The following is a 24990-nucleotide window of genomic DNA, read 5'->3' as shown; positions in this document are numbered from 1 at the left end:
GGAATGCTGCTCGACGCCCCCCGGTTTTGCGGTGAGGCAGAAGCTGTGGAAGTGAGCTGACTTCACAGTAGCAGATACAGGTGACGCTTGACGGTTGTGACCGGGAATGGACTCACACACACAAGGGACCCAGGGCAGGTGTCGCTCACCAGGGGCCCGTGTCCATGGCTACGAGGTCGGCGGAAGGTCGTCTGCAGCTGACTGTGATGGCTAAATGAATAAAAAGGCCACCAGCTAACCCCCACTTTCCTGTCTTCACAATTCTAGTGACACTGGGAACGACACACAACTTCCTACTATTCTCCTAAGGTCCTAGGAAAGTTTCAGGAAATAGGGAACAGGCTCGTCACTGAAGCTGCGTTCCGAGCTACTTCCTCAGCAGGGCTGCGCTGGGCCCACTGGCTGTCTGCGGGGCCCTGTGCGCCTTCTCAGCTTGTTCTGGGCTGGGTGCTGGTCCTTCGTGTGCAAACGGAACAGTGTTTCCTCACAGCTGTGCAGATGAGTGGATGCGGTCTACCGCCACAGCCCATGCGGCGTGTAACTGATCATTACTATAATAAAGATCTTTATCTCCATATCTACAAATTGAGTCTGTGTTTCCTCGGACAACACTGGAGAGTCAGCTCAGTCTTGGCACTGACAGTGGAGACCACCCCCAGCTCCCGGGCCCCACGGTGGTGAGGCGGCAGGCTGGCGGTTTCAGGCGTCGGAGGCCGGCTGCTCCAGGCCTTCCAGGGGGAGCTGGCTCCTGTGCGGGGAGTTGGGGCTCGGGGGGCCACTGGGGTTGGAGCTGTTCGACGGAGTCGAGTGTTTGGTCGAATCCGAGTCGGGCTGTTGACACAAAGGAGGGGGTCGGCATAAGAACCAATCGCCCTGGGCCTGTGGAGGCTGTGTGCCGCCCAGCCAGATGTGGCCATTTGTGGTGCCAAGATGTGGCAGCTGCTGTCCCCTTTCTTCTTAGGACAACACACCCTCTTTACCAGCGCGTCACACGGTCCTTAAGGTTGCTGGTAAGAGATCATAACCCCACAAGTAATTCAGTAATTACGGAGGAATGAGCAACTCCACAGTGAAGAAACCAGACGGTCTGAAGTCAGACAAGGCATACTTTCATGATAAACTTTCTCAACATGATAAAGAATGTCCATGAAAAACCCACAGCTCACTTCATACTAAATGGTGCAAGTCAAAAACTTCCCCCCCCCCCCCAAGGTGAGGAACAAGCAAGGACGCCTGCATTCACCACTGCCGTTCAACATTGTACTAGAAGTTCTCGCCAGAGCAATTAGGCAGGAAAAAGAAAAAGGCACCCAAGCTGGAAAGGAAGAAGTTAAACATCTCTGTTCACAGATGAATCTACATACAGAAAATCCCGAGGAACTCACAACTCTCCCACCCAACCCAAACCAATTCAGCAAAGCTGCAGGGTACAAGATCAACACACAAAAAATCAGTTGTGTTTCTACACACCCGCAATGAACAATGTGAAAAGGAAATTAAGAAAACCATTATATTCAAAATAGCATCCAAAGCAATAACACCTAACTACGAATAAACTTAAAGAGGTGAAAGATTTCTACACTGAAACTGTTGGCTACAAAATATTCCCCAAAATTAAAAGATGACCTAAATAAATGGAACAACATTCCACATTCATGGACAGGAAGACTGAACATCATTAAGATGGCAATACTCCCCCATAGTGATCCACAGATTCAGGGCAATCCCTGCTGAAATTCCAATGGCGCTCTCTCCTTTTTTCCAGAAATGGAAAAGCCAGTCCTCAAATTCATACGGAATTGCAAGGGGCCCAGAGTAGTCAATACTAAGGAAAAAATGGGAGGAATCACACTTCCCAAACTTCTTCAAAACGTAATACAACAGTAATGCACTGTGGTGTGTATCAGCACAGAGAACAGTGGAATAGAACTGAGAGTCTAGAAATAAATCTATCCAGCCACAGCAAACTGGTTTTTGAGCAGGGTGCCAAGCCCATTCAATGAGGGAAAGAAAAGTCTCTACAACAAATAGTGCTGGATATTCACATATGAAAGGATGAAGCTGGACCCCCTACCTCCAACATACAGAAAATTAATTCAAAATAGATCAATGACCTAAATACAAAAGCTCAAAGCATAAAACTCTTAGAAGAAAACACTATTAAATCTTCAAGACTTTGGATTCAGCAATGAATTCTTAGGACCTCAAAAGCACAACCAACAAAACAAAACAAAACAAAAAATTGGGTATCACCAAAATTAGAAGTATCAAAGGACATTATCAAGAATGTGAAAACACAACCCACAGAATGGAAAAAAGTATTTCAAAATCATATAAGGGTCTAGTATCCAGATTACATAAAGAGTTCTTCAACCCCACAGTGAAAAGCCAACTCAATTTTTAAAAATGGGCAAAAGACTTGAACAGACCTTCTTCCAAAGGTATAGAAGTAGCCAACAAGTACACAAAAAAGATGCTGACATCACTACTCATTAGGGAAATGCAAATTAAAACCACAGTGAGGTAAAGTAACTTCACACCCACTAGGATGGCTTTTAAAAAACAAAACAAAACAAAACCAGGAAAGTAGCGACAAGGATGTGGAGAAATCTTAACTTTCATACGCTGCTGGTGGGAGTGTGAAATGGCATACAGTTGCTGTGGAAAACAATTTGATGGTTCCTCAAAAAGCTAAACATTTTCCACTGCTACGTAGGCACTTGCACGAATCCGTGTACACACACGTTCATATCTGCAGTATTTTTTTTAAATTTTTAATGTTTATTTTTGAAAGAGAGCATGAGTGGGGGAGGGGCAGAGAAAGGGAGATAGAATCCGAAGCAGGCTCCAGGCTCCGAGCTGTCAGCACAGAGCCCGACACAGGGCTTGAACTCATGGACCCCGAGATCATGACCTGAGCGGAAGTCAGACGCTCAACCGACTGAGCCATCCAGGCGCCCCTATTCTTAACAGCCGAAAGGTGAACACAGCCCAGATGTCCATCAGTGGACCAAGGAGTACATGAAACACGGTACAGCTGTACGATGGAGTATTTGGCAACAAAAAGGAACAACCCGCTGACACCTGCTACAACGAATCTTGAAGACCTCTTGCTCCGTGAAATAAGCCAGACATGAAAGGCCATGTAGTACACGATTCTGTTCATACGAAATGTCCACAACAGGTGACTCCACAGAGACAGAACGAAGATTCGTGGCTGTCACAGGCTGGGGGAAGGATGGGACGGGGAGAGGCTGCTTAGTCGGGGGTCGGGGGAAGGGGCTGGGGCGATGTAAATGTTTTGACCCTTGATTTAGCTCGTGGTTGCACGACTCTGGACATGCCTTACACAACCACCGAGTCGTTCACTTTCAAATGGCTGCTTCGTGTCACGTGAACGTCACTTGCAATGTCAAAGAGGAACAAACGAGGTCAGTGCAGGACAAACAGGGGCTCCGTGCCTCAGGACGGGACACGTCGAGGACACCATGTCCTCCGTGTGGTATTCCAGCCTGGGACATACAACTGGAATCTCAGGAAATGAGGGACGCACCCGAACTGAGGAGCGCTCCAGAAAGTAAGGGGCGTGTTCTCCGCAAAATGTTACGGCAAAGACGGAAGCTGTGCTCCGGGGTGGGGGGTGGGGGGTGGCTGAAGATCTGAGGCAGCTGAATGTCTTGTGTGACCAGAGACAGGGTCCGTACCAGGAAACGGTGCTTGCGGACACTGTGGCCCAGGCAGACCACGGCCGGCACTGTGGTTACACAAGAGAAGGACTCCCGGTCCTGGGGGGGGCGTGGTCTGTCCCACCTCTGGATACAGTTCAGGAAGTGGCGGGCACGCGTGCTTACACGCACTTATTTGCTGGTCCCCGGGAGATCTGGGTGGCAGGGAGAGAGTTATGGGGACTTTCCACTGTTACCCAACTCAAAACGTCAGAGAAGCCTTGACTGAGGGACATTCTGCAACAGGACCGTAGTGATAACAAATCAATGCCATGAAAGAAAAAAAAAAAGAAAAAAAAAAAAAAAAGGCCAGACCCAGATTACAGACGGGACTACATATGCAACGTGTAATCCTTCACTGGGGCATGGGTCTCAGCAAGCTGTAGGGGCCGTCACTGCACCGGGAGGGTGCAGAGGGGCGATTTGAGCCCCACGACCGGGGAGGGAGGAGGTGCTGCGAGCCCGGGAGCCACGTGCAGAACTGGACCAGGGCTGTCGTGATGTTCCAACTTACTTTCTGCTGGTTCGGCCCCAAAACGTCAAACAGGGAAAAGCGGACTATGTAAAGGTCTACTATTCTTGCAACGTTTCTGGAGGTTTGAAATTTTTCAACATAGACAGTTTAGGGGAAAAAAGGAAAATAAGAGAAAAAAAACAAGACCTACCTCCAGAGCCATTAATCGTGGGCAATTTCAAGGGAGTTCTATGAAGCCTTCTGGGAAAGAAATTCCATATATTATGGCCACTGAGAGTTACGGGCTTCCTCGGTGTTGAGGCCAGCACAGCTCTGAAACAAAGCTGGCCAAGCACACACACACAACATGAGAGCCACAGGTCAACTTTACCGATAGGCGTAGTCAACCAAACAATCAGACTGAATCTGTTAGCGTACAAAATAAGAACAACACATCGTGACCGAGGAGGATTTAGCCTCAGAACACAAGGACGTCCGTTCTGACGTTAACAGGCTAGGGAGAGAACCATGAAGGTGGTCACTTTGGAAAACTTTGATAGAAGCATCTTGATTAATATCCATCGTCCCTTCCTTATTGATAAAACAAACTCTTCCGAAGCTAGGAGGAGAAAACCACTTCTTTAGCCAAGTGAAAGATGCCCCCCACAAAGGACGGGCGGGGGCGGGGGAGGGTAAAGTCTTAGTGAGACGCGGGCAGGGGCACAGAGCCAGTGGTGTAGGAATCCAAACCTAGGCGCTCAGGAGCCCCGGCCAGTGCACGGAGAGAGGCAGCGCCCACCTCTTCGTTCCCACCATCTGCCCTGCCCAGGGCCAGAGAGCCAAAATTCCAAGGCCATCGACCAAACACAAATGCCAATGAGAATGGAGCAAGGTGACTGGACACTGAACATTCCAAAGACGCCAGGAGTAACCACCAACTCCGTAATGGAAGATTACAGTCCATTCACGATGGCAACCAAACCTTCAAATTTTTTTAAAAAAAAATTTTTTTTAAATGTTTATTTTTGAGACAGAGACAGAGCATGAATGGGGGAGGGGCAGAGAGAGAGGGAGACACAGAATCGGAAGCAGGCTCCAGGCTCTGAGCCATCAGCCCAGAGCCTGACGCGGGGCTCGAACTCACGGACCGCGAGATCGCGACCTGAGCTGAAGTCGGACGCTTAACCGACTGAGCCACCCAGGCGCCCCCAAACCTTCAAATTTTTAAGAGTAAACTTACTAACCACAAACATGCATGGCCTGTAAGAGGGGAACCATTAACTGGAGAGATGCTCAACGTTCCCACACAGGAAAGGTCAAGATGGAGGGCATCCCCCAGATTAATCTATGAATTCACAACGTAATCCCAATGAAAAGCTCAACGCAAGTTTTACTTTTTTACTGTGGAGGCAACAGGCTGGTTTTAAAACTTCTTTGGAGTGGGGTGCCCGGCTGGCTCAGTCGGAAGAGCGTGCGACTCTTGATCCCGGGGTCGTGGGTTCAAGCCTCGCGTTGGGTGCAGAGATTATGTAAGTAAATAAATTAAGAGAATATATTTGGAGAAAAAAACAGCTAAGAAATTGTTCTAACGGGGGAACAAAGAGATTTGCTCTGCCCAGTCTCCTGTTACAGGTGGTGCTGACAGAGGAAGGGAACCCAGCGGGTGCACTGGGGGACGGCCTGTCCACTGACAGCAACGTGTAAACAAAGGAATCTGACTATAACAAAGACATTTCGAGTTGGAGGGAAATCGGTGGCACGGGGCCAGCATGCCATCCACTTTCGAAAGAAATGAACTCAGGCCCTTGCCTACACGTGCACGCAGCCATCACACACTCCCTCTCTCAGACGTTGTCGTGACGGCACGACAGCAGAGACCCCCTGCCAGACTCCTGCAGGCACCACGAGAGAACGTTTATCCTAGGTGAGGCAGACTGGACTGCGCGAGAATTCATCTGTGTTAAGACAGAACACCCTTAGAATCGAGGCACAATCGAAGGATTAGTGATACCGGCCAGAGTACTTGCAACAGGGAATATGGACGATGAGTGAAGAGCTTCTGGAAATCAGGACGAGGGGTGAAGGTGTGCAGGCGAGCCCCGGAGGAAGAAATGGCCAACGCACGTGTGGAAAGCAGTGACCTCAGTCAGTGAGAATGAGAAACGTGTGAATGGAGACCTAGACCTGCTGTCTTTGCCTGATCGGTGTGGCAGCCAGTGTGAGCACGCCCAGCCCCGGGGCTGTGTTTTCGGACAGCGACAGGGCAGGCTGTCCGGCTCCTGGCCTCCTACGGACAAGCTACTGAGGGCAGAGAGACCGGCGAGAGCCCCACGGCCCTCACTGCCATCTCCCACGGGAGCACCCTGGTGTGCACGCTCTGATCCTGAGCGGCCATCAGAGGGCCAGGACAGAGAGAAGACCGACGTGGAAGACGCAGAAGGCCACCTGTGCAGCTACCAGTATGCTACGTCCCAGTAAGACGACACAGAGAGGTCTAGAAGGAAGAAGTTGGCTGGACTTCTTACGGGAAGGCGTTCGTCTCTCGGTCACACGGCAGGGAGGCGCCGACTCGTCAGTGCCCAGGAGCCCACTGCCCCGCCACCCCGTGCCCGGGGCAGCCACCGGTGCCTGGCTCCCGAGGCCTTGGTCTGACGGAGGAACGTGCCGCTCAGGCCACTACCCGGAGAGGGGAACCTCCATCTTTCTCCCGACGGGCTCAGGGTCCCGGAGCCGGTGCCGTCCTGCCCCCCCTCCTGAGCACAGCCCCTGAGAAGTCGTCGGTGGGGAGCCCCCGAGGAGGTGACGAGCGCTCAGGCCGGCCTGTCACCAGGCTGCTCCTCCTCCTGCGCTCCCGCCCCGCTTCCCGAGCCCGCCGGGCCCCTGTGGCTGGGCCGGGTGGGGCGAAGCCTCCGTCACCGCGGATTTGCCTCCACGTGCGGAGATGCAGACACTCGGGGGGCGTCCCTGTAACGAGGCGAGTCTTACCTCTTTGTCAAAGTCCTGGTCGGGGTCGGACATACTCCTAAGGGGCACAGCCACTCCGGGCTCCGACCCACCTATGGAACGAGGACAGCCGTCACCTGGACTGAAAGCCTGGAGCTCCCCCACGCAGGCCCCCGCCCTTGGGCACCTCTGGTACCTGACGAGGGCCACGAGATGTAGGGCTTGTTCCTCGGGGGAGGCTGCCGGGACAGGCCGGGGGGAGCAGGGCCAGGCCTTTCCTCCTGGGAGGGGGGCACGGCGCTCTGGGTGGAGAGAACAGCAGTGAGCACGCTCGGGGCGCCCTCGCCAGGGTGCAGGCAGACCGCCGGGGCGGAACCGCGGCCCAGCAGGTACCCCGGCCACAGAGCGTACAGACGCCGCCGGGATCCCGGGGACCCCGTGAGCAAAACGGACGGTGGCGCCGGGCCAATGCCGAGCTAAGAACTGGGAATAGCTGTTTTAGGCTGAGCCCAACCCCGTTTTGTGGTTTTAAATGAAAAACTACGCTACCTGCTCCTATCGAGACGTTCTTGAGAAATCATTTTTGATAGCTAGTTTCTCGCGAAACGCTAGCAGCCCGAACCCGTGACAGACACCAAACGCGTGTAAACGCGCCAGCGTTCACACACACGCACGCACACACACGCAGCCCCTGGGGCGGCTGCAGGGCCAGCTGAGGGTGGGAACAGACCCATGTGCCAGGTGCCCCGGGTCTGCCGAGCACCAGGGCCGGGGCCGGTGACACAGGCAGGCGCGGATGTGGCTCCCTCGCCCGGCCCGCCCCGTCCCGCGAGCTCACCAGAGGCAAGTCCATGAGCACCTGCATCCCGTCGCCCGGGCCCATGTGGGCCACGTGGTTGAAGTTGGTCGGGTTGGAGATCATTTTGGACCTCAATTCTGGGTCTCTGAGCATCTCTCTGGGGAAAGAAAGTGTTTCTGGGGCTCAAAGACGTCGAAGTCCTCCTGGCTCCCCTCCTCCCGCCTCGGCGAGGCCGGGCCACGACCCAGCTCTTACCGCCGCTGCTGCAGCCGCTCCTCCTCCGGCACCTTGAACACAAACCGCCTCTTGCTCCTGGTCCGCAGCATCTGCTTCTTGCTGCCGTCGGACGTGTCGGGCACGTTGAGGACCGTTCCTGCGGGAACGCAGAACGCCGCCGCCGGTCACGCGTGGCCCTCGTGCTGCTGACACGCGGGGCCCCTCCTTCCCTCCGCGCGACACCTGCCGCGGGCGTCTTACCCGAGTTCTCGCTCTTGAAGTAGATCAAGCGGGGGGGCTCGCAGCTGAGCAGATTGAGGGTGCCCTCGGAGTTGAGCGGCCTTATCTGCGTCGGAAAGCAGAGAGGGGCGGTAGCCGGGGCGCCGGACGGGAGGACGCCGGCCCCGCCCCACCCCATCCCACCCCACCCCGCCCCGCGGCCTTACCCTGCGCAGGCCGATGGTCTGCACCCACTCCATGGTGCGCACGTCGAACACGTCCACGCCGTACTCGCTGTACACCGTGACGTGGGAGGGGCTGCAACCTAGCGCAGACGAGCGGGGCTGCGTGAGCGGGCGTGGGCCCCCGCGCCCTCCGCCGCCCCCGCGGCCCCCCACGGGCAGCGGCCGGGCCCCGACCCCCGCGACCTTCGGGGAGCGCCCAGGAGGCCCCGCCGCCCTCAGCGGCGGGCTCACGGCCGGTTGGGCTTAGGAGCGTTCCCGGTCCCGCTCTAGAACCATCCTTCCCTTCGGACTCGCGCCGACTCAACCGGATGTTTCAACGCTCTACCGTCACGTGTGTGACCGCACAGCTTTTTACCACAGCACAGAGGCTGGAGGGGATTTGCTCACAAAGCTGGCTTTCGTACTTAGCTTTCTATACGGTTATTGCAAACACAGGGACTTGAGGCCCAACGCGGCTGCTATTTAGGGAGGGGCGGAGCGCTCTCTTTTCTGAGGCAAGTTCTGTTAAGAGACACCGAGGAGTCCAGTTTCCGAGTAAGCGTTTAAGGTCTCCAAACAGAACTGCTTCGCTCCGGGGCGACAGTCCCGCGCCCCCACGCACCCGGCTCACCCACCGGTCCTTCCGGGGAGGTCTGCACACGCCTGGCCGTGAGGACCCGCCTGCCGTGAACCCCGGAGGGGGCTCTTTCCCTAAGGGACAGGGACCCCCCGGGGGTCGTCCTGGTGACGGCAAGCCCGCCTAGGGCACCGAACATCACACACCGGTAAGCGTTGGCCCAGCTGGCGTTCGAAGCGGAGGGGACATTCCCCACATTTAGAACTGTCGCGAAGAGAGGGAGCCGCGGCCGGGCTGCCAGGGACGGCGGGGCAGGCGGGAGGTACCCTGTCGTCACTCTGCCTCCCCCGAGTCCCCAGTGCCACCCTGCAGAAATGCACGGCTCGGTCTCTGTTCCCGGCCCCTCTGCCTTCGGGGTGGAGTTGAACTCCCTCGTGTCACGCGACACTTGCCGAAGCTGAATTTTTAAAAGAGCTCTGCCGTGTGGCTGCCAATTCCCAACGGGCTACGTGGTCGGCCCTTCTCTTTCCGATGCAAAAAGGAAACCACGAAACAGGGTTCAGGAAGCAGGCAAGACGCCGGGACTCGCCGCCAGACCGTCTCAGAGGGGACAGGTCAGCAAACTTTGAGGTAACTTTCAGAGGACCACTCCACCCGCAGGCGTCTGGGGCAGCTCCTCTCACGGGGGAATATGTGGGGCTTCGTTTGCAAGGAGCCAGGAAGAGACCTGTGTGTGTGACCTCTAGTGACAGACTGAAGTGTCCAATCTCAAGAGAAATTTAAATTAAAAAGTCAACACCAGGGGCGCCTGGGTGGCTCAGCTGGTTCAGCGTCCGGCTCTTCATTTCGGCTCAGGTCACGATCCCACGGTTCGTGGGTCTGAGCCCTGAGTCGACAGCACAGAGCCCGCTTGGGATTCTCTCTGCCCCTTCCATGCTCACTCCCTTTCACTCTCAAGATAGATCAATAAACTTTAAAAAAAGAAAGTCAACAGGAGGGGCATGGGCCTCGGAGACTGACCGGCCTCCATTTGAGCCCGGTTCTGCTCTGCGCCCTATGCAAGCTACCTCTCCTCTGTGGCCCTCAGTGTCCTCCTTGGCAAGATGGGACAGACTGTGCCCTCCCTACGTGACAGGCGACAGGTGAGAACACCCAAGAATGCTCAGCTCAGGGCCTGGAACATAGAGGCAAGAGAGTTAATAGCTCTCCAGCCTGCACGTTATATACTTATTTTTGGTCAACTCAAACTGATTCGGTGTCTATAATGTGCACGTGGGACAAAAAGGCCACAAAGGTGGAGTAAGACCTGGAAAGGGAAGAACAGGGGCACCAGGTGTCCATGCCAGTCACACAGCCAGGACTCCAAACTCCTCACGCTCAGTGACCTTTCTACAATAAACTGTTCAAAAACTTAGGATTCTAGGGGCGCCTGGTTGAGTGTCCGACTTTGGCTCAGGTCATAATCTCAGTTTGTGAGTTCGAGCCCCACGTTTGGCTCTGTGCTGACAGCTCAGAGCCTGGAGCCTGCTTTGGATTCTGTGTCTCCCTCTCTGCCTCTCCCCTGCTTGCAGTCTGCCCCTCTCTCTCTCTCTCTCTCAAAAATAAACAAACACCAACCTTAGGATTCTAAAGGAAAAGACTCTGATTGGCAGGGATCCTACGTGGCTCTGGGGCCATTCCTATGCAGTCTCCCACGAGGAGGACGGGAGGCGGCAAGGAAGGGACCGGAGAAGTGTCATGGCAACAGGCCTTGCCTCCTTCCCTGCTGGCCCTGGGCCGCCAGCACCTGCCTGCCTGTCTGCTGCACTGGCGCCCTTGGCTGGGGGCTAAGCAGGTCAGGAATCAGCCAGCGAGGCGGGAGAGCCAAAGGCTGGCACATCGATTGCCCCAAGGGCCTGACATCCTGGTTCTAGCACCCTTGGGTACACTGCCAGCTTGGCACGGCCATCAACCAGCCACCAAAAAAGGCTGTCCTTTTAGATAATTAAGACCTGTGACCCCACCCCACCCCCACCAGCCCAAAATCCACGTGCACCCTGTGTCTAGTCTAATTACTCCCTGCTCTCTGTGCGACCCGCTGCTTGGATGACCCGGGTGACCAGGATACACGGAACAGGTGGGATCTGAGGCTGAGAGTCCAGCCTGAGCGATCAGACAGCGGCTGGGCGGGGCGTGGCCCCGTGGAACCCACTCCAGGTCCTTGCTCACCAGGCTCAGGCCTCAATGACTCGTGTCCAGGGACTGCGTTCCACAGAAAGCCACTGCAACTGAGCAAACACAGGAATGCAGCTCCTAGCACTTCCGGAAAACGTCCCTCCGGGAGCTTTACCGGACACTGGAGCTCAACTTTTTCTGGCTGCCAGAAACCTGTAACTTGTTTTTATTACCGTGTGAGCTTATAAACCATCCCTGTTGGGGTTCTCCGGCTGCGGGGCTCCCACAAGGCCCTGGCGCTCGGGGACAGAAAGGTGCCGTGGGCTGGAGGCCGGCTCGAGAGGCAAGCCCGCCTGCAGCCCGCCCGCCGGCCGGTCTGAGACGCGGTGTCAGGACCACACCTTCCCCTGAAGAAACCCACGGAGCCCGCCGCTCCAGCGCCTGACTGCTCAGCTAAGGGAACCGAGAGACAGACCAAAGCGAAACAGGACACGTGCTCGCTGTCGATGTGAAAAGCGGCAACAGAGATATGGCAACAGAAAACATATACATACTACAGGCAACAGGCGCCGCAGGCCACATGAGCTCCTGCATGCGTGACCTCCGGCCTTGCGGGTCCACGTACAGTCCCATGTGGCTGAAGCAAAGCAGGTACTCCTCGCTTTTGAGCTCCACAGCACAAAGGGCATCAAAAGACTGCTGTGAGAGGAACGTGAGCGAGGGGTCACTGGGATTTACCAGGGTTAGAGCCTGCCCGTCCCCCTGGGGGCTCAGCACACAGAACCCAGAAGGGTAGCCCACACAGAGCTTGTCTTTGATCGCGGCCATCCACTGCACGGGGCCGGGGGCCACCAGCTCATTGAACTTCCTGTGGAAAGGCCTAGTTCTCTGGACCTCATAGCAGAGGACCAGCCGCTTCACGGCCGCGAACAGGCAGGTGGAAGAGCTCTTCTTCAAGGTTGCAGTCGCTATGAGCTGGCAGCCTTTTGTTTCCGGAAGCTTGATGTCGACATTGCTCTCCGCCCCATCAAAGGCAGACCACGGGCAGAGATGGACGTGGTGGTTGCGGCCGCAGAGGAGGACGGCGATTTTCTCTTTGGGAGCGAGCTCGATCTGGTACACTTTCTTGTAGTCGGCAACGCGGACGATCACTGCGGGGATGCAACGTCGGGTCTCAGAGCCGCTCGAGGGCAGCCGCTCGAGGGTGCCAGGAACCTCCCCACCGCTCCCTTCCCCGCAGTCGGCGTGGAGGGACGGCCCCATCGTGCTCTAGAACGTGCCTCCACCCCCACCAACCTCACTGCCCTGCAGACGCCAGGGCAGCGCCCTCCTTGAGCGGCCCCCGGGGTCCACCATTCTAAGACCCCTGCCCTGCCCTGCCCGCCCCAGCACCAGGGCCCCGGCCTGGAGGTGGCGCTGGACGTCCTTCCAGCTCATCCCTGAGGCCAAGAACCCTCGGGTTGCATTTAGGGAACAAAGACTTGTCTCCAACCTCACTGGACCCTCAAGCTCTGCAAGCAGCTGCCAACCCCACCGGGCCCATAACATCAGGGGTATTGGATGTAGGACCTGCACTAAGGGCTCTCTGAGCAGGGCCCTGGATCTGGACCCTGAGGGACCAACGGGCCCCGGCAGGCCGGCAGCAGGTGACGTGCGTTCGCTCCGGGCTCGGCAGGAAGGGAACGCTGCCCACCCGGGAGCAGCCCCTCATTTCTAGGGGCGGTGCCCAGACCCTGGCCCAGGGCCCAGGCCAGTGCTGGTCTCCTTGTATGTCTGTCCCCGGACACAGGGCAGTGAGGAGGGGGAGACAGGAGATATTCTGCATTCTCCTGCCGGGCAGAACGAAATGTCAAAAATCTGAAGCAACAGAAGGGAAGTTCCTGTCAGGTCTCAGCACACGGAGGAATTCAGGAAACGTTCTTCCTTCTAGGAAGCTCCCCCGCCCCCAGCTGCCTATGCAGTCCTCTCCTAGACGAGCTCGGTGAGGGCCGTGAGCAGCTCACCCCCGGCCCCTGGGGCTGCTCTCTGCCCCGAGCTGCACTCTGCGCTCGGAGGCACCGGTGAACGTTCCACGGCTACTAACGTCTGTCTTATTTGTCGCAAACTGCTCTTCTCAGCTGTCCGCCCTTCCTTTCCTTTGCGCGCTTCCCACACCACCAAACGCGTCCCAGCCCTCGCGGGTTCCCGCCACGCATCCTGCTCCCGTCTGCGCGAGCCCAGGACGGACAGGAGCCCCTGTGCACTCACCATCACGGGTCACCTCTATGACATAGAGCCCTTCTTCCAGGCCGACCACGATCCTGTCCCCATCTGTCAAGGCAGGAGAGGTAAAAACACAAAGTCAGCGCTACAGGCGCGCCATTCGCTTCTCGGAGCAGGTGCGGGACTACATTCGAACGGACGACGCGGCCGTGGCCTTCGTGTGCTGGCGCGCTCAGGTCCGGCCCCGCAGCACCCCCCAGATGCGCTGCCGTCCGTGCTGGGAGAGCGCGGCCCCACGCGGCCCCCGGCACGCACCCACGACGGCGGCGCTCAGGACGGCCTTGATGAGAGGCAGCGTGCTGTCGTAGGCCTCCTGCGGGACGTGCACGATCTGGTTCCTCAAGCGGTTCTTGTGGAGGATCGACTGCAGTCCTTCTAGAATCCCAACCCACTTCCTCTTTTCGTTCTCATTTTCTGTCAGAATGAGCAGTGAGCTGGTCTTAGAAGGTGTCCCTAAGAGAGAGGCTGTCACCTTCATGACAGACAAAGAGAAGAGCCATAAGACAACGAAACCACAGCAAACAGACGCCCCCAGCCTGGCCCGGCCACCACCTCGCACCGGAGGTGGGCAACAGGAGGGCGTGCTTCCCAGCACCGTGACTCGGGCGCCCGCGGAGGGTGTGAGGGGCTCTGCGGCTGGACACGGGCAGGGGCACAGCGATAAACAGGCACCCCGCGTCCCTTCCTTGTCAGGTTCTAGTTAACTCCACTCTTGCCAAAACCGTCATGTAGTCGTCCCATTTAAAAACTGATTTGTCGGGGCGGCTGGGGGGCTCAGTCCGTCGAGTGTCGGGCTGCAGCTTAGGTCATGATCTCGCAGTTTTTGTTTCACAAGTCCTAGCCCCGCGACGGGCTTGTGCTGCCAGCTCAGGAGGGCCTGGAGCCTCGTTTGGATTCTCTGTCTCCCTCTCTCTCTGCCCTGCCCCTACTCACACACGGTTTCTTTTTTCCTCAAAAATAAATAAAAACATCGAATAAAACAGAAACTGATTTCTTGAATGCCCCTGTTATAATTAAAAGCAGATTCTCAGAATGTGTACAGGAAAAACAGAATCTCCAACAAAAGTGCTTTGCCCAAACATGCCTCCCTGTGAGAATCCCTGGGCAGTTGAAGCTCCTACAGAAGGATCACCTTGTAAGCAACGGTGGCAGCTTTCTGTGTTGTACGGAAGAGGCAGTTTCTGAATTGAAAGGAGACTTAATGAAAGAGGCTTCCTGGATTCCATTTGGTGGTCAGCCAAACTTCTACCGTATTTATAAAATATCCCCAATGTGGGTACCTGGGGGGCTCAGTCGGTTAAGCGTCTGACTCTTGGTTTTGGCTCAGGTCCCGATTTAACAGTTTTGTGAGTTTGAGCCCCGCATCAGGCTCCGTGCTGACAGTGTGGAGCCTGCTTGGGATTCTCTGTCTCTCTCTCTCTTTCAAAATAAGTAACTTAAAAAAAAAATAATCTTCAAAAAAATCCCCAGTGGAGGGGTTGGGGGGATTCTTTCCCCATCCCACAATCTCTCAGAAGCTTCCTAACGGCGCACCGTCTAACGTAAACTCAGTGGGGGTGGGGGGGAGGGGCCTCTCCATCTCAGCCAACAACAGTGTTGTTTCGCTCCAGGTAGTGGCCACTGAGTCCCAGGAAGGAAAGCTGCAGCGGCACACTGCACCCGTGAAGGGCGACGTGGCGGCTCCCAGCGTCAGGCACGTCGTGACCCGAGTCACAGACATACACAGTAGCTGAGGTACAGGACGGAAGGCAGTGCCAGTGAGGTGGGGGAGACGGGGCCTAGGAAGGAGGGACCCCAACACGAGGGAATGAATCAGGGGGGCAGGAGGTAGAGGAAGAGGAGGTCCACCCTGGACCGGCTAGCCCCTTGCTATGGCACATCGAAATGCTCCGAAAAAGAACTGTTATTTTAACCACGGGAGTTCTTTCTTACGATTAGTAAAACATCTCTAAGAAACAGAAAAAAAAGCATACCCTGAATATACACGGGACATCTCGGCGAGAAGCATGTATGACATCTGAGGCCAGGACCGAGCTCACCGAGAACTCCTCGTCCCTGGTAAGAAATAGAACACTCGGAATATCAGAAAGAAACGTGCACGCGGGCCGGTCCTCCGCCCCACTTATGGGAAAGGATACAGAACGTGAGGCGGGCCCCTTGCCTCCACCTGGGTAAGAAAGCACGCTGACAAAGCCAACAGATGACTCAAGGACCCTGCACGCGTTTCAGTGGTTAGGGACGTGGGAGAACAGAAGCTCCTTCCCTGGGTCACACTGTTCTCATCTGTGTCAGACGCCTCCAGTCACAGACACGTCACCGAACTGGCCCCTACCTGGCTACAATCAGATGGCTGCTTGGTGATGGCCCCTAAGGAAGGGGGTGCAATGTGCCAAAGTGACTGCGGGAGGCCCGTGTCCGATACCCTCCGAGTCCTGGGCTCCACATCTAACACCAAGTCCCCGTGCCGCCTGCCAGCCAGAGTCCTCTTCGTCACGAGGCTGGGGCCCACCTGAGCCCAGTGACGGATGTGCAGTGGGGGCCGCCACGGAGGTGACCCCGCTACGCTTCTGTCCCTGAAGCCGTCGTCAGGGCGCCTGCCGCAGCCCGCTGTCCCCAAGAACAGCTGGGGACAGAGGTGCCGGGCCCTAGCCCAGGGTGGGTGCCAACGGGCGGAGGGGACTCCGGGCCCTGGGCTGAGCGCGTCCCTTGTGCTGACTCCGCCCCGCCGGCCTCCCAGGTCTGATGCCAGGAGGGCCCGTGATGAGATGAGGTGTAGGAGAGGGTGTCGTGCGGCAAAGCCCAGGGCTCTAGATCGCTGTCACAAAGGGTACTCTCGGGTTCTGACACCTTAGGCTGCACAGTGTGTCTCTGGGGTATGTTCTCCCTGCTCTTGGGACGTGTCATTTTCTTATGTTTTACAAATGCCTCCCTGGCAAACCGTAGTGTGCAAAAATACCCAGGCTGCTACAGCACGCACTCTACGTGCGTACAACGTGCACGGATGCGAAGGTGTGACGGGGTTAAAGATCACCAAGCAGCAAAGTCGGAACTCACACGATAGGACAGACCACACAGAACACGCACCTGAGGTCCAGGACCTGGCTGGCGACAACGCCAGGCTGGGTGGATTTTCCTTCAGGCAGGTCGTAGAGGAAGAGCTTGCAGTCACAGACCACCGCGTAAGCCCGCTGCCACCCCTTCTTCACCCCGGTAGGCTTTGGGACCTACAGGGAACAGTGGCCACATTCCAGTCCACGCAGCGGAGGCGCGGCCCCGGGAGACGTCCCGACCGTGGTTTCCTTCCAGCTGCCGAACGGCTGGCCCGCTCCTCCGGGGACAGTCCCCTCGCGCCCTTCCCAGGCTGGTGCCAGGGCCGGGTCCGGGCCCGGGCAGACCCAGGCACTACTGGGGAGGGATCCACACGTGATACAAGGTGATGCACGGGCCAAGGCGGACGAGTCAGCAGACAGGCGTGTTCACAGCACACACAGCTGCGAGGCTGCGGCCGGAGGCTGTCCGGACACAGTGGTTTTCAGGCGGCACTTGGCCACGGAGCCCTGTCTTTAAATGCACGGCCCAGAAGGCGGGGACAAGGGGCTCTGGCAGACGGAGATGTTTCTGTGGGGTCCTCGGAACCGGGGCCCCAGTGCCTTAGCGCCCAGGAGGGGAGGCCTCCCAGGAGCAGCGCGAAGGTCACTTCACAAAGCAACCAAGGGCAGCCCTCGGGAGCAGTGGGGTGTGGCTCTCGTGTCATGGCGCCCGAGGCCAGGAGAGCTGAGGCGGCGGAACCCGGGTCTCCGCGCGTCCTACCTTGACGTAGCCTTTGTAGGCCGTCCCTATGCCTCTCTGCACGTCCACGCCGAGCGGCCGCTTGGACTGCTCAGGAGGGATGGGGCACACCTGGGGAGCGCTGTCTCTGCAGGCCACGTGGCAAGCGAAGGAGCACACTGGAAAAGCGCAGGGGTGGGGGTGGGGGGGCACGGCCGTCAGAGCCCGCCTCCTCCGGGGCAGGACGAGGCTCAGTAATCACCTCCCAGAGTCGCAGGAAGGGTCCAGACACCCAGTGCAGCCAGCACATTCTGGAACACAGGCCCCACAGAGCCCCGGGACTCTGGCACCAAGCAGCTCTCCGGCAAGCTGGCGGGGCCCTCGCGGGGAGGCGAGGGCTGGCGTTGGGGGCGCGGCCGCAGAGCCACACTGCTCTCCCGGGAAGCCGCGCCTCGCTGCCACAGGCGTGTGACAGGGCAGTGGCTTCAAGGACACACAGGTGTCCTGGCAGCCGATCAAAAGGCCTGCCAGTAACAAAGGGAAAGGCTGCTGCTACCAGGTAGAACACAAAGCTGTTTTGCAGAGCACCCCCCGCCCAGCTGCTGTCGCTTGTGTGACTTCGGCAGGCGGCTCATCTGTGAGACGGGTGATCAAATGCCCTGAACCGGTCTTGCTGCCCAATGCGAGTGCAGCGCCCGGCCCGGCGGGAGCGCAGCAGGGGAGACACAAAATACCGGCTTATCCTCAGACGCCGTGATAACGGAGAAGCTTAAAGTCCCGTTTACTCTCTGCTCTTCCTGATTTTCCAGGACCCTGCATGTTTCGTATTATGGCAAACAATCCTCGGCTCTCCCAGTGCAGCGAGGACCCCTCCTGAGTGTTCACAAAGCTACAGAGAGAGGACCCGCCCTCGACTGGCTCACAAATAGGCTTCCCTTCAGCTGCACCTGACCTTGGAGTAATTCCCTCCCGGGACAGGCCCCCCCCCTCCCCGCCCCCCAGCCCCGGCCTCAAGGCGCAGGGCCCACACTCACCCTCGCAGGCGTAGCCCTGGCGGACCAGCCCCACCATCAGGGAGGTGCAGTGGCTGCACTGCGTGGGGCTGGAGAAGGACTTGATGCTGAACTGGTGAGCTTTTGGCTGGAGGAAGAATATCGAGAAGGTGAGACCCAGGCTCTGAGCAGAGACCATCTGTTTATGGTCAAGTTTATAAACTCGGCCATGGCCTTGAAAGGTCGAAAAGGTGCAGTTTCACTTTGAGATGTACGTGCTAACCAGAGAGGAGTGCTTAACACCCATCTACAGAGCTGGAGCCTGAAAATAAGTCAACGCGTTTCCTTCCGTGAGCTTTGGTCTTGCTACCAAAACACCACAGGGGGATGGGTAGGGCCGCTGTGGTACCACGGCTGCCACCGACTCTGGAGCAAGCTCCGTGCCTCCTGGAGGCCCCGGGGGGGGGGGGGACCGCCCCCACAGCTGCCCTTGCACATGAGACCGAAAGACAAGCAAGGAATGGATGGCAGCCCTGTTCTGGAGAGCAAAGGCCTGGACAGACCCTCGTCCCGTTGGGAGGCCAGACACGAGGACACAATCACGGGAGGCTGAGCAGAGGAACAAGCCGCAGACACGAAGGACGGGGAGTCTACACAGCTCCGACACAGCAAAACGAAAGGACTGTTACTCGGGGACGCAAAAACTATAAAACCATTTGTAAGAAGCAAGGGAGCAGTGAACACGAGATGCAGACAGCAGTCCACCTGACCCCTGACTGTGCAAGAAGCTAAGTCCAAAGCCCAACAAAATCAAGGTCTTGTCCCTAGCTGGCACGGCTGCCTACGGTTGAGGCCACGTCTGCATGAAAAGGAAAACAAAACGCATCTAAATGTGTGAAGCCAAACGCTAAGCCTGGAAACACAACTGGAGCTCTGCGGTCAGTGCCGGACCTTCTGCGCTGGCGCCTGGCTCTCCAGATGTGCTTCTGGAAAAGACAGGTGAGAAAACTGCACATTTGGTGAAGCCCCCCTACTCTGGGGACACACCTTCCCACGAGCCACAGGGTTCTCTACTGCCGGAAGTGCAGACAGGTAAGCGGAAGTAAGTTTGCAGAAGGAACACAGTAGATACAGAACACAGAGTGGTCACCATCAGAGAAGGGAACGTGATCCAGAAAATGAAGGAAAACGAGAGGAGTTCTGAAATTTCCCAATTAGAATGTGACGACTTGTCATTGATTTAATTAAGGAAACACAGGGTCCAGACACTTCGTGGGCCACACACTGTTCATAGCAAACCATTAACAGGACACAAGGGTCTCACCGTGTCTACAAAACCAATGAGCCTATCTTATTCATACAGTTACCTTCTAAAATAGAGAAGGTGCCACGGGTAAAAGCAAGGGCCCTACCTTTGGTCCAGCCAGAGCGAGGGGCTGCGTGGTGGGCAGCGGCACGGTGGGCGGCCTCTGTGGGGCCCGAGCCATGTCCTGGGAACAAGCAGGCACAGGTGAGCATCCTCTTAGCTCAGTACTGCTCTAACATGTCAGACCCTGCTTGGGATTCATTTCTCCCTAGAACTGATTAATAATGAACTGCATTTTTAATTTACTACATTGTTGAGACATCTGTCTGCGCTCATGCAGCCGATGCACGGGCAGTCCCTCGGAGATACAAGTCAGGCCCAGCAGCTGGCGATGGGATCTGGCTACAAGGTGTGAGGCAGGACCAGGGGGGCCACCTTGGCATGAGGGCAGCCTCTGTTCACCGAGGGCAGCATGTGGCACACGGGCATGGGGGCGGTGGGTCCCGAGGTTCTCACAGGGTAGTATATGGTATGACACTGCTTACTTCTTGCTGCTCTGTGCTTGCAGCCACAGACACCGACGGGGACACCTCTGGCTTCGGGGCTTGTGTTTCCTGCTCTCCAGTGGAGCTGCTCTGTGAAAATAAAGGCAAAGAAACAGTGGGAAGGAGAGAACTGCAGAAGTCACACTCCGATTCCGTGGTCTGTGTTTAGAGAGTGTTCCACCGGGGACCCAAGGTCCCGGCCCCGGCTCTGGCTCCCATCTGACCCCACCTCACTCACAGCCAGCCTGCCTTCCCTGAGGACCACTGCCCATGGCATTCTAAGACCAGAGTGAGGACTGTGGGGTCTGTCAAGTCACAGCTGTTACCGAAGGCCAGAAGCTCCAAGCCTCCCCCTCCAACCAAAGCCCTTGCTCACATTCTCCCCACGGCCCTGTGTAAGGGGCAGAAACTGGAAACCACCAAGCCACTGTTGTCGTTCAGAAATGATTTCATCCGTACCTGGTATCGTTGAGATAAAGGAGTCAAATGTTTTTGACCTCATTTCAGGGATCAAGAAGAAATTGTGAGATCAATCGGGGTCTGTGGGCCTATGGCCAGAAGCAAGAATTTCCCTGAAAGCCTTATGACACGGGGAAGCAATGTTTTGTTCTAAGCACTCAAGATTCCCAAATTAATTTCAGTTTGAAATTGAAGCTAAAGCTTTGAATCTAATTTGAATTCTAAACCACTTAAAAATGACCTCATTTGGGGGCCCCTGGGTGGCTCAGTCGGTGAAGCACCCAACTTCAGCTCAGGTCATGATCTCATGGTTCGTGAATTCAAGCCCTGCATCAGGCTCTGTGCTGACAACTGTCTCTCTCTCTCAAAAATAAATAAACATTAAAAAAAAATTTTTTTTAAATGACCTCATTTGGAGTGTTATTATTTCCTGATGAAAGGCTATTGCTATTTAAACAGACACACATAAACCATGCGTGTGTGCAGTGAGCGGGAGCGAGCGCTGGGACACAGAAGTAGCTGGGCTAGGTTCCTACAGGGGCAGTTTGCAGCTGTTACCCTGTGTTCCACACTGAAATCCCAATCAAGCAAATCAGAGAAACACTTTCCAAAAGTTGTAATTAACAAGGTTCCTGTAGAAGGAGCCAAATTCAGCTGGGAAGGTAGCACAGCACATAAACACCGCAGTTTGTGAATTTGTTAATTTCACAAGGGAAATGCTATACCAATTAGCTAATTATCAAAGCTACAACAGTAAGCAAATTTCTCCCATAAATACGGTATGTTACACGCGTTAGCGTTCCATCTCTCCATGAACGAGGAGCAAGAGAATATTAAGAAACCTGACTGGTTTCACTTGGTTGGTCCAAGGATGGGAATTAAGGGCAAGGAGTCGTCCACGACTGAGGGCTGCTAGGGACACAGGGAGGACGTGGGGGCCAACCTCAGCAGCGACTGCTGCTTCCCAAGAGGCTAGCAGAGAAGATGTGGGGGAGGCAGCGTCGTTGATGGTGACAGAAGCGAGGAACAGAACCGTCACTCCCCAACCAATGAAAACTTGCATAAAAATACAGTGATTCCATCACTGTGGCCAATCATTCTAATAGTTAACAACATGTTTAATAGGGAGAAAGCAGGGTAGAAGCTTCTAAAAGACGATTCTCAGGTCTGGAAACACCTCCTGACAAACCCAGACTCTGACCAAGGATTTGCTACTTAAACCACAGAGGTAAGGAGGGACTGAGACCAAACACGAAGACGGCAGGAGTGCTGACTCCCCGGACACGGTACCAAGATTACGGCCTCCATCTAGCTCCGTGACAAAACCTCCCGACTGGCTGTCTACAATGGCGCCGAGCTCGGGCTGAAGCCACGTGCCCCAGGGATCGCTACTCTTGCTCTAATTCTGTGTCTAACGCCGCTCTCCTGGCCGCCTCCATCCCTTTAACAACGGCAGCCCTCGGGTTGCCGCGATGTGTCTAGCGCTCCAGCAGTGAGAGAGGCATGAGACTTACGAAGCAGGATGTTTCTGAAAGAACCGCCGTGTGAGGACCAGGTAAACCTATCTGCTGCTTAAAACTCAGGCCTTCAGGGAAGAGACGAGCATCACCAATTGACAAGAAACCATTCTGACAGGTGAACATGAGCAGGTGTGGGCCAGAGCAGCAGGACCCACGAAACCTACTTGATTCTGTAAGAACCGCTGCCAGGCACGGGCTGCTGGCCTTCACCAACCCGTGGGCGCAAGGCTGCTGGCGGACGGGCACCCGGCAGCCTTCCCGACGGCTCGACGCTTACGAGGGGGCGGGGCGGGGCCTGGCAGACGCCACCTCCGCCTGACGCCGAAAGCATCACGAAGCCTACACACTCGGGACGTCCACATCCCGTGCGGCATCCCTGCCACAATGTCCAACCCACGTCAAATCAGCCATCAGACAAATCCGGAGCGTAGGACACTCAGTGAGACGACTGGTACAGACACCACAAAAATACCAATGTTATAAAGGGTGGGGGTGGGGGTCGGGGTGGGGGAGAAACTGGGACACTGTTCCAGATCAAAGACTAAATGCGACTTAGGAGCTCTGCTTGGACCCTGACAAGGGGAGGCAAACCAGCCGTAAAGGACACTCAGGGACAAGGGACATGTAAAACATGCGTGCTCTACTACAGCATCAGTGCAAAGGTCTCGTGCAGGACAATGACATTATGGTTGTGTTAGGAGAACATCCTTCATCTTAGGAAACAAACACTGGTGCGTTAGGAGAAAATGGCAGGGAGAGATACCTATGTGTTTACTATACTATTCTTTCAACTTGCCCGCAGGCTTAACGTTTTCTTAAAAAAAAAAAATGCTGGAAATCAATGAAAACGACGACATGCCATCAGAAGTCCCGTTAATGAGATTTGTTTTCGCTATTTTTACTTTCTGGCTTACTTCAAGGGTTGCTAGCAAGGGTCCACCCCTATCGTCTGGAGAGAAGCGGTAAAGGAGGCACTGGGTCCGCGGGCAGCGCACAAAGGGAGAGATGGGACTCACTCGGAGTGGCTCCCTCGGGCCGCCCCGCCTACCCAGTGCGGGTCGCTGAGCAGGGGCGGGCCACGGCAACGATTCTCCCCAACCACCCGTCCGCCCACCCCACGGGGGCCACCGGAGACCAAACCGGACGGCCATACAGAAGTCACTGAAGTGGTAACGAGACTGGCTTAGTCTTCATTCGCGGCAGGTTGGGAATGTGTATTTAGAAACCCGCCTGAGGGGTGCCTGGGTGGCTTAGTAGGTTAAGTGAACGACTTTGGCTCAGGCCATGATCTCACGAGGGTTCGAGCCCCTGTGCTGACAGCTCAGAGTCTGGCGCCTGCTTCGGATTCTGTGTCTCCCTCTCTCTCTGCCCCTCCCCACTCGCGCTCTGTCTCCGTCTCAAAAATAAACATTAAAAAAAAATTTTTTTTAATAAAAAAAATAAAAATAAAAACCCGTCTGAGACGCTTACCACACAGCCAGAAGCCAGTGCCGATTCTTCCCTGAAGATGCTGAGCACTTTCTTAGCTTCCACTTAAGTCTGGGGAAGCATCTCTGCGAGCATTTCCGGTACCTTAAATGTCTCTAACCTCACCCATTTGACACCCTGGGTCACTCCTAGGTCAGCACGACAGAGAAAACTGTCAGGTGTCAATTTACTAGTGTGTTTGTGGCCCCACCGGTGGTCAGAGCATGTCCTACCAACTCTAACTTATCACAAATTCATTTGTCACTTTTTAGAATAACTACTTACTCTAAATGTCAGATCGTGTCCAAGAGGTGCAGTGTTGAAATACTCAAAAATAGAATCCTGAAAATCTGGAAGTTTCAATCCTATAAAAAAGAAACAGACTAGTCAAGGCAAATTTAAAAGACCATCTGTGCTCCCATGGGGAGACTCAGCACCACCAACATGTCAATTCTCCTTAACCTAACGGATAAATCTGATGTGATTCTAGTTAAGTTCATTTGGAGAGTGTCTCAGAAGTCCTTAAAAAAGGGGTTGGGGGAGGAGATCTACCAGATACTAAATCAGATTTACTGAAACCTCTTTCATCGCAATCCAGTGGTTCCTGCCAGTGAAGAGTGAACAGGGCAGGAAATCCAGAAACAGACTCAAGTGCCCATGGTGACCTCATGTGGTAAGAGTCACATACAAAATCAGTAGGGAGAGGAACTTCTCAATAACTGGTATTAGATGACCAGCCACAGGAAAAAGATAAAACTAAAAACTAGATCCACAACTCAAAATGCACATCAGAGTAAATTTCAAATGGACCAGTAATGCACATTTAAAAAATGAAACCTGTATACAAGTATTAGAAAATATGAGTGAATTATCTGAGTACCTGGGGACTCAGAAATATTCCCCTGTAACTGAAAAAAGGGAAAAAAATGACAAATGCGATGCACAAAAAAAATAAAAACAAAAAACAAAAAACAAAAAACCTTATGCTTGGTAAAAAATATAAGCAAAATAAAAATGACAAAAGACAAACTGGGAAAATATTTGCAACTTTCATCACAAACAAAAGGCTCTATATATTCTATCCTCCATCTACAAAAAGTTTCTAGAAAAAAAACTTACTCTGAATTTTAAAAAGTGAGCAAAAGATACAAATACATAAAAATCACAGAATAAGAAAATCTCAAGGCGCGTGGGTGGCCCAGGCAGTTAAGCGTCCAACCCTTGATTTCAGCTCAGGTCATGACCTTGCGCTTTGTGGGACTGAGCCCCGAGTTGGGCTCTGCGCTGACAGTGCAGAGCCTGCTTGGGATTCTCTCTCTCCTTCTCTCTCTGCCCCTCCCCTGCTCACAAGTAAACATTA

At 55.1% G+C, this 24990-nt stretch overlaps 1 protein-coding gene across 2 annotated transcripts in view; it reads right to left on the bottom strand.

Annotated features, from left to right (window-relative positions):
- Nucleotides 1-517: 517 nt before the first annotated feature.
- Nucleotides 518-24990, bottom strand: part of CDC42BPB (CDC42 binding protein kinase beta) — a 102307-nt gene continuing 77834 nt past the window's right edge. Inside the window, exons 21-38 of one of the 2 annotated variants that reach the window (XM_047080036.1) lie at nt 23916-23995; nt 20185-20274; nt 19746-19823; nt 18376-18481; nt 17384-17520; nt 16658-16797; nt 15547-15628; nt 13829-14045; nt 13559-13621; nt 12113-12462; nt 11866-12010; nt 8584-8681; nt 8399-8483; nt 8177-8294; nt 7961-8078; nt 7319-7424; nt 7165-7235; nt 518-831 (exon numbers count right to left, since the gene is read on the bottom strand). In XM_047080036.1, coding sequence (XP_046935992.1) covers nt 700-831; nt 7165-7235; nt 7319-7424; nt 7961-8078; nt 8177-8294; nt 8399-8483; nt 8584-8681; nt 11866-12010; nt 12113-12462; nt 13559-13621; nt 13829-14045; nt 15547-15628; nt 16658-16797; nt 17384-17520; nt 18376-18481; nt 19746-19823; nt 20185-20274; nt 23916-23995 — 2216 coding nt within the window. In that variant the 3' untranslated portion in view covers nt 518-699. Of the gene's footprint in view, nt 832-7164; nt 7236-7318; nt 7425-7960; nt 8079-8176; nt 8295-8398; nt 8484-8583; nt 8682-11865; nt 12463-13558; nt 13622-13828; nt 14046-15546; nt 15629-16657; nt 16798-17383; nt 17521-18375; nt 18482-19745; nt 19824-20184; nt 20275-23915; nt 23996-24990 lie in introns of both variants that reach the window. The other variant, XM_047080035.1, reaches the window with a different exon arrangement.

Source organism: Lynx rufus, unplaced genomic scaffold, assembly GCF_022079265.1.
Source record: "Lynx rufus isolate CCGP_SWC_20201006 ecotype Redwood Valley unplaced genomic scaffold, mLynRuf1.p SCAF_17, whole genome shotgun sequence".
NCBI classification, from domain to species: domain Eukaryota; kingdom Metazoa; phylum Chordata; class Mammalia; order Carnivora; family Felidae; genus Lynx; species Lynx rufus.
Note: the sequence above shows the minus strand (reverse complement) of the source record. Positions and strands in the feature narration are given on the sequence as shown.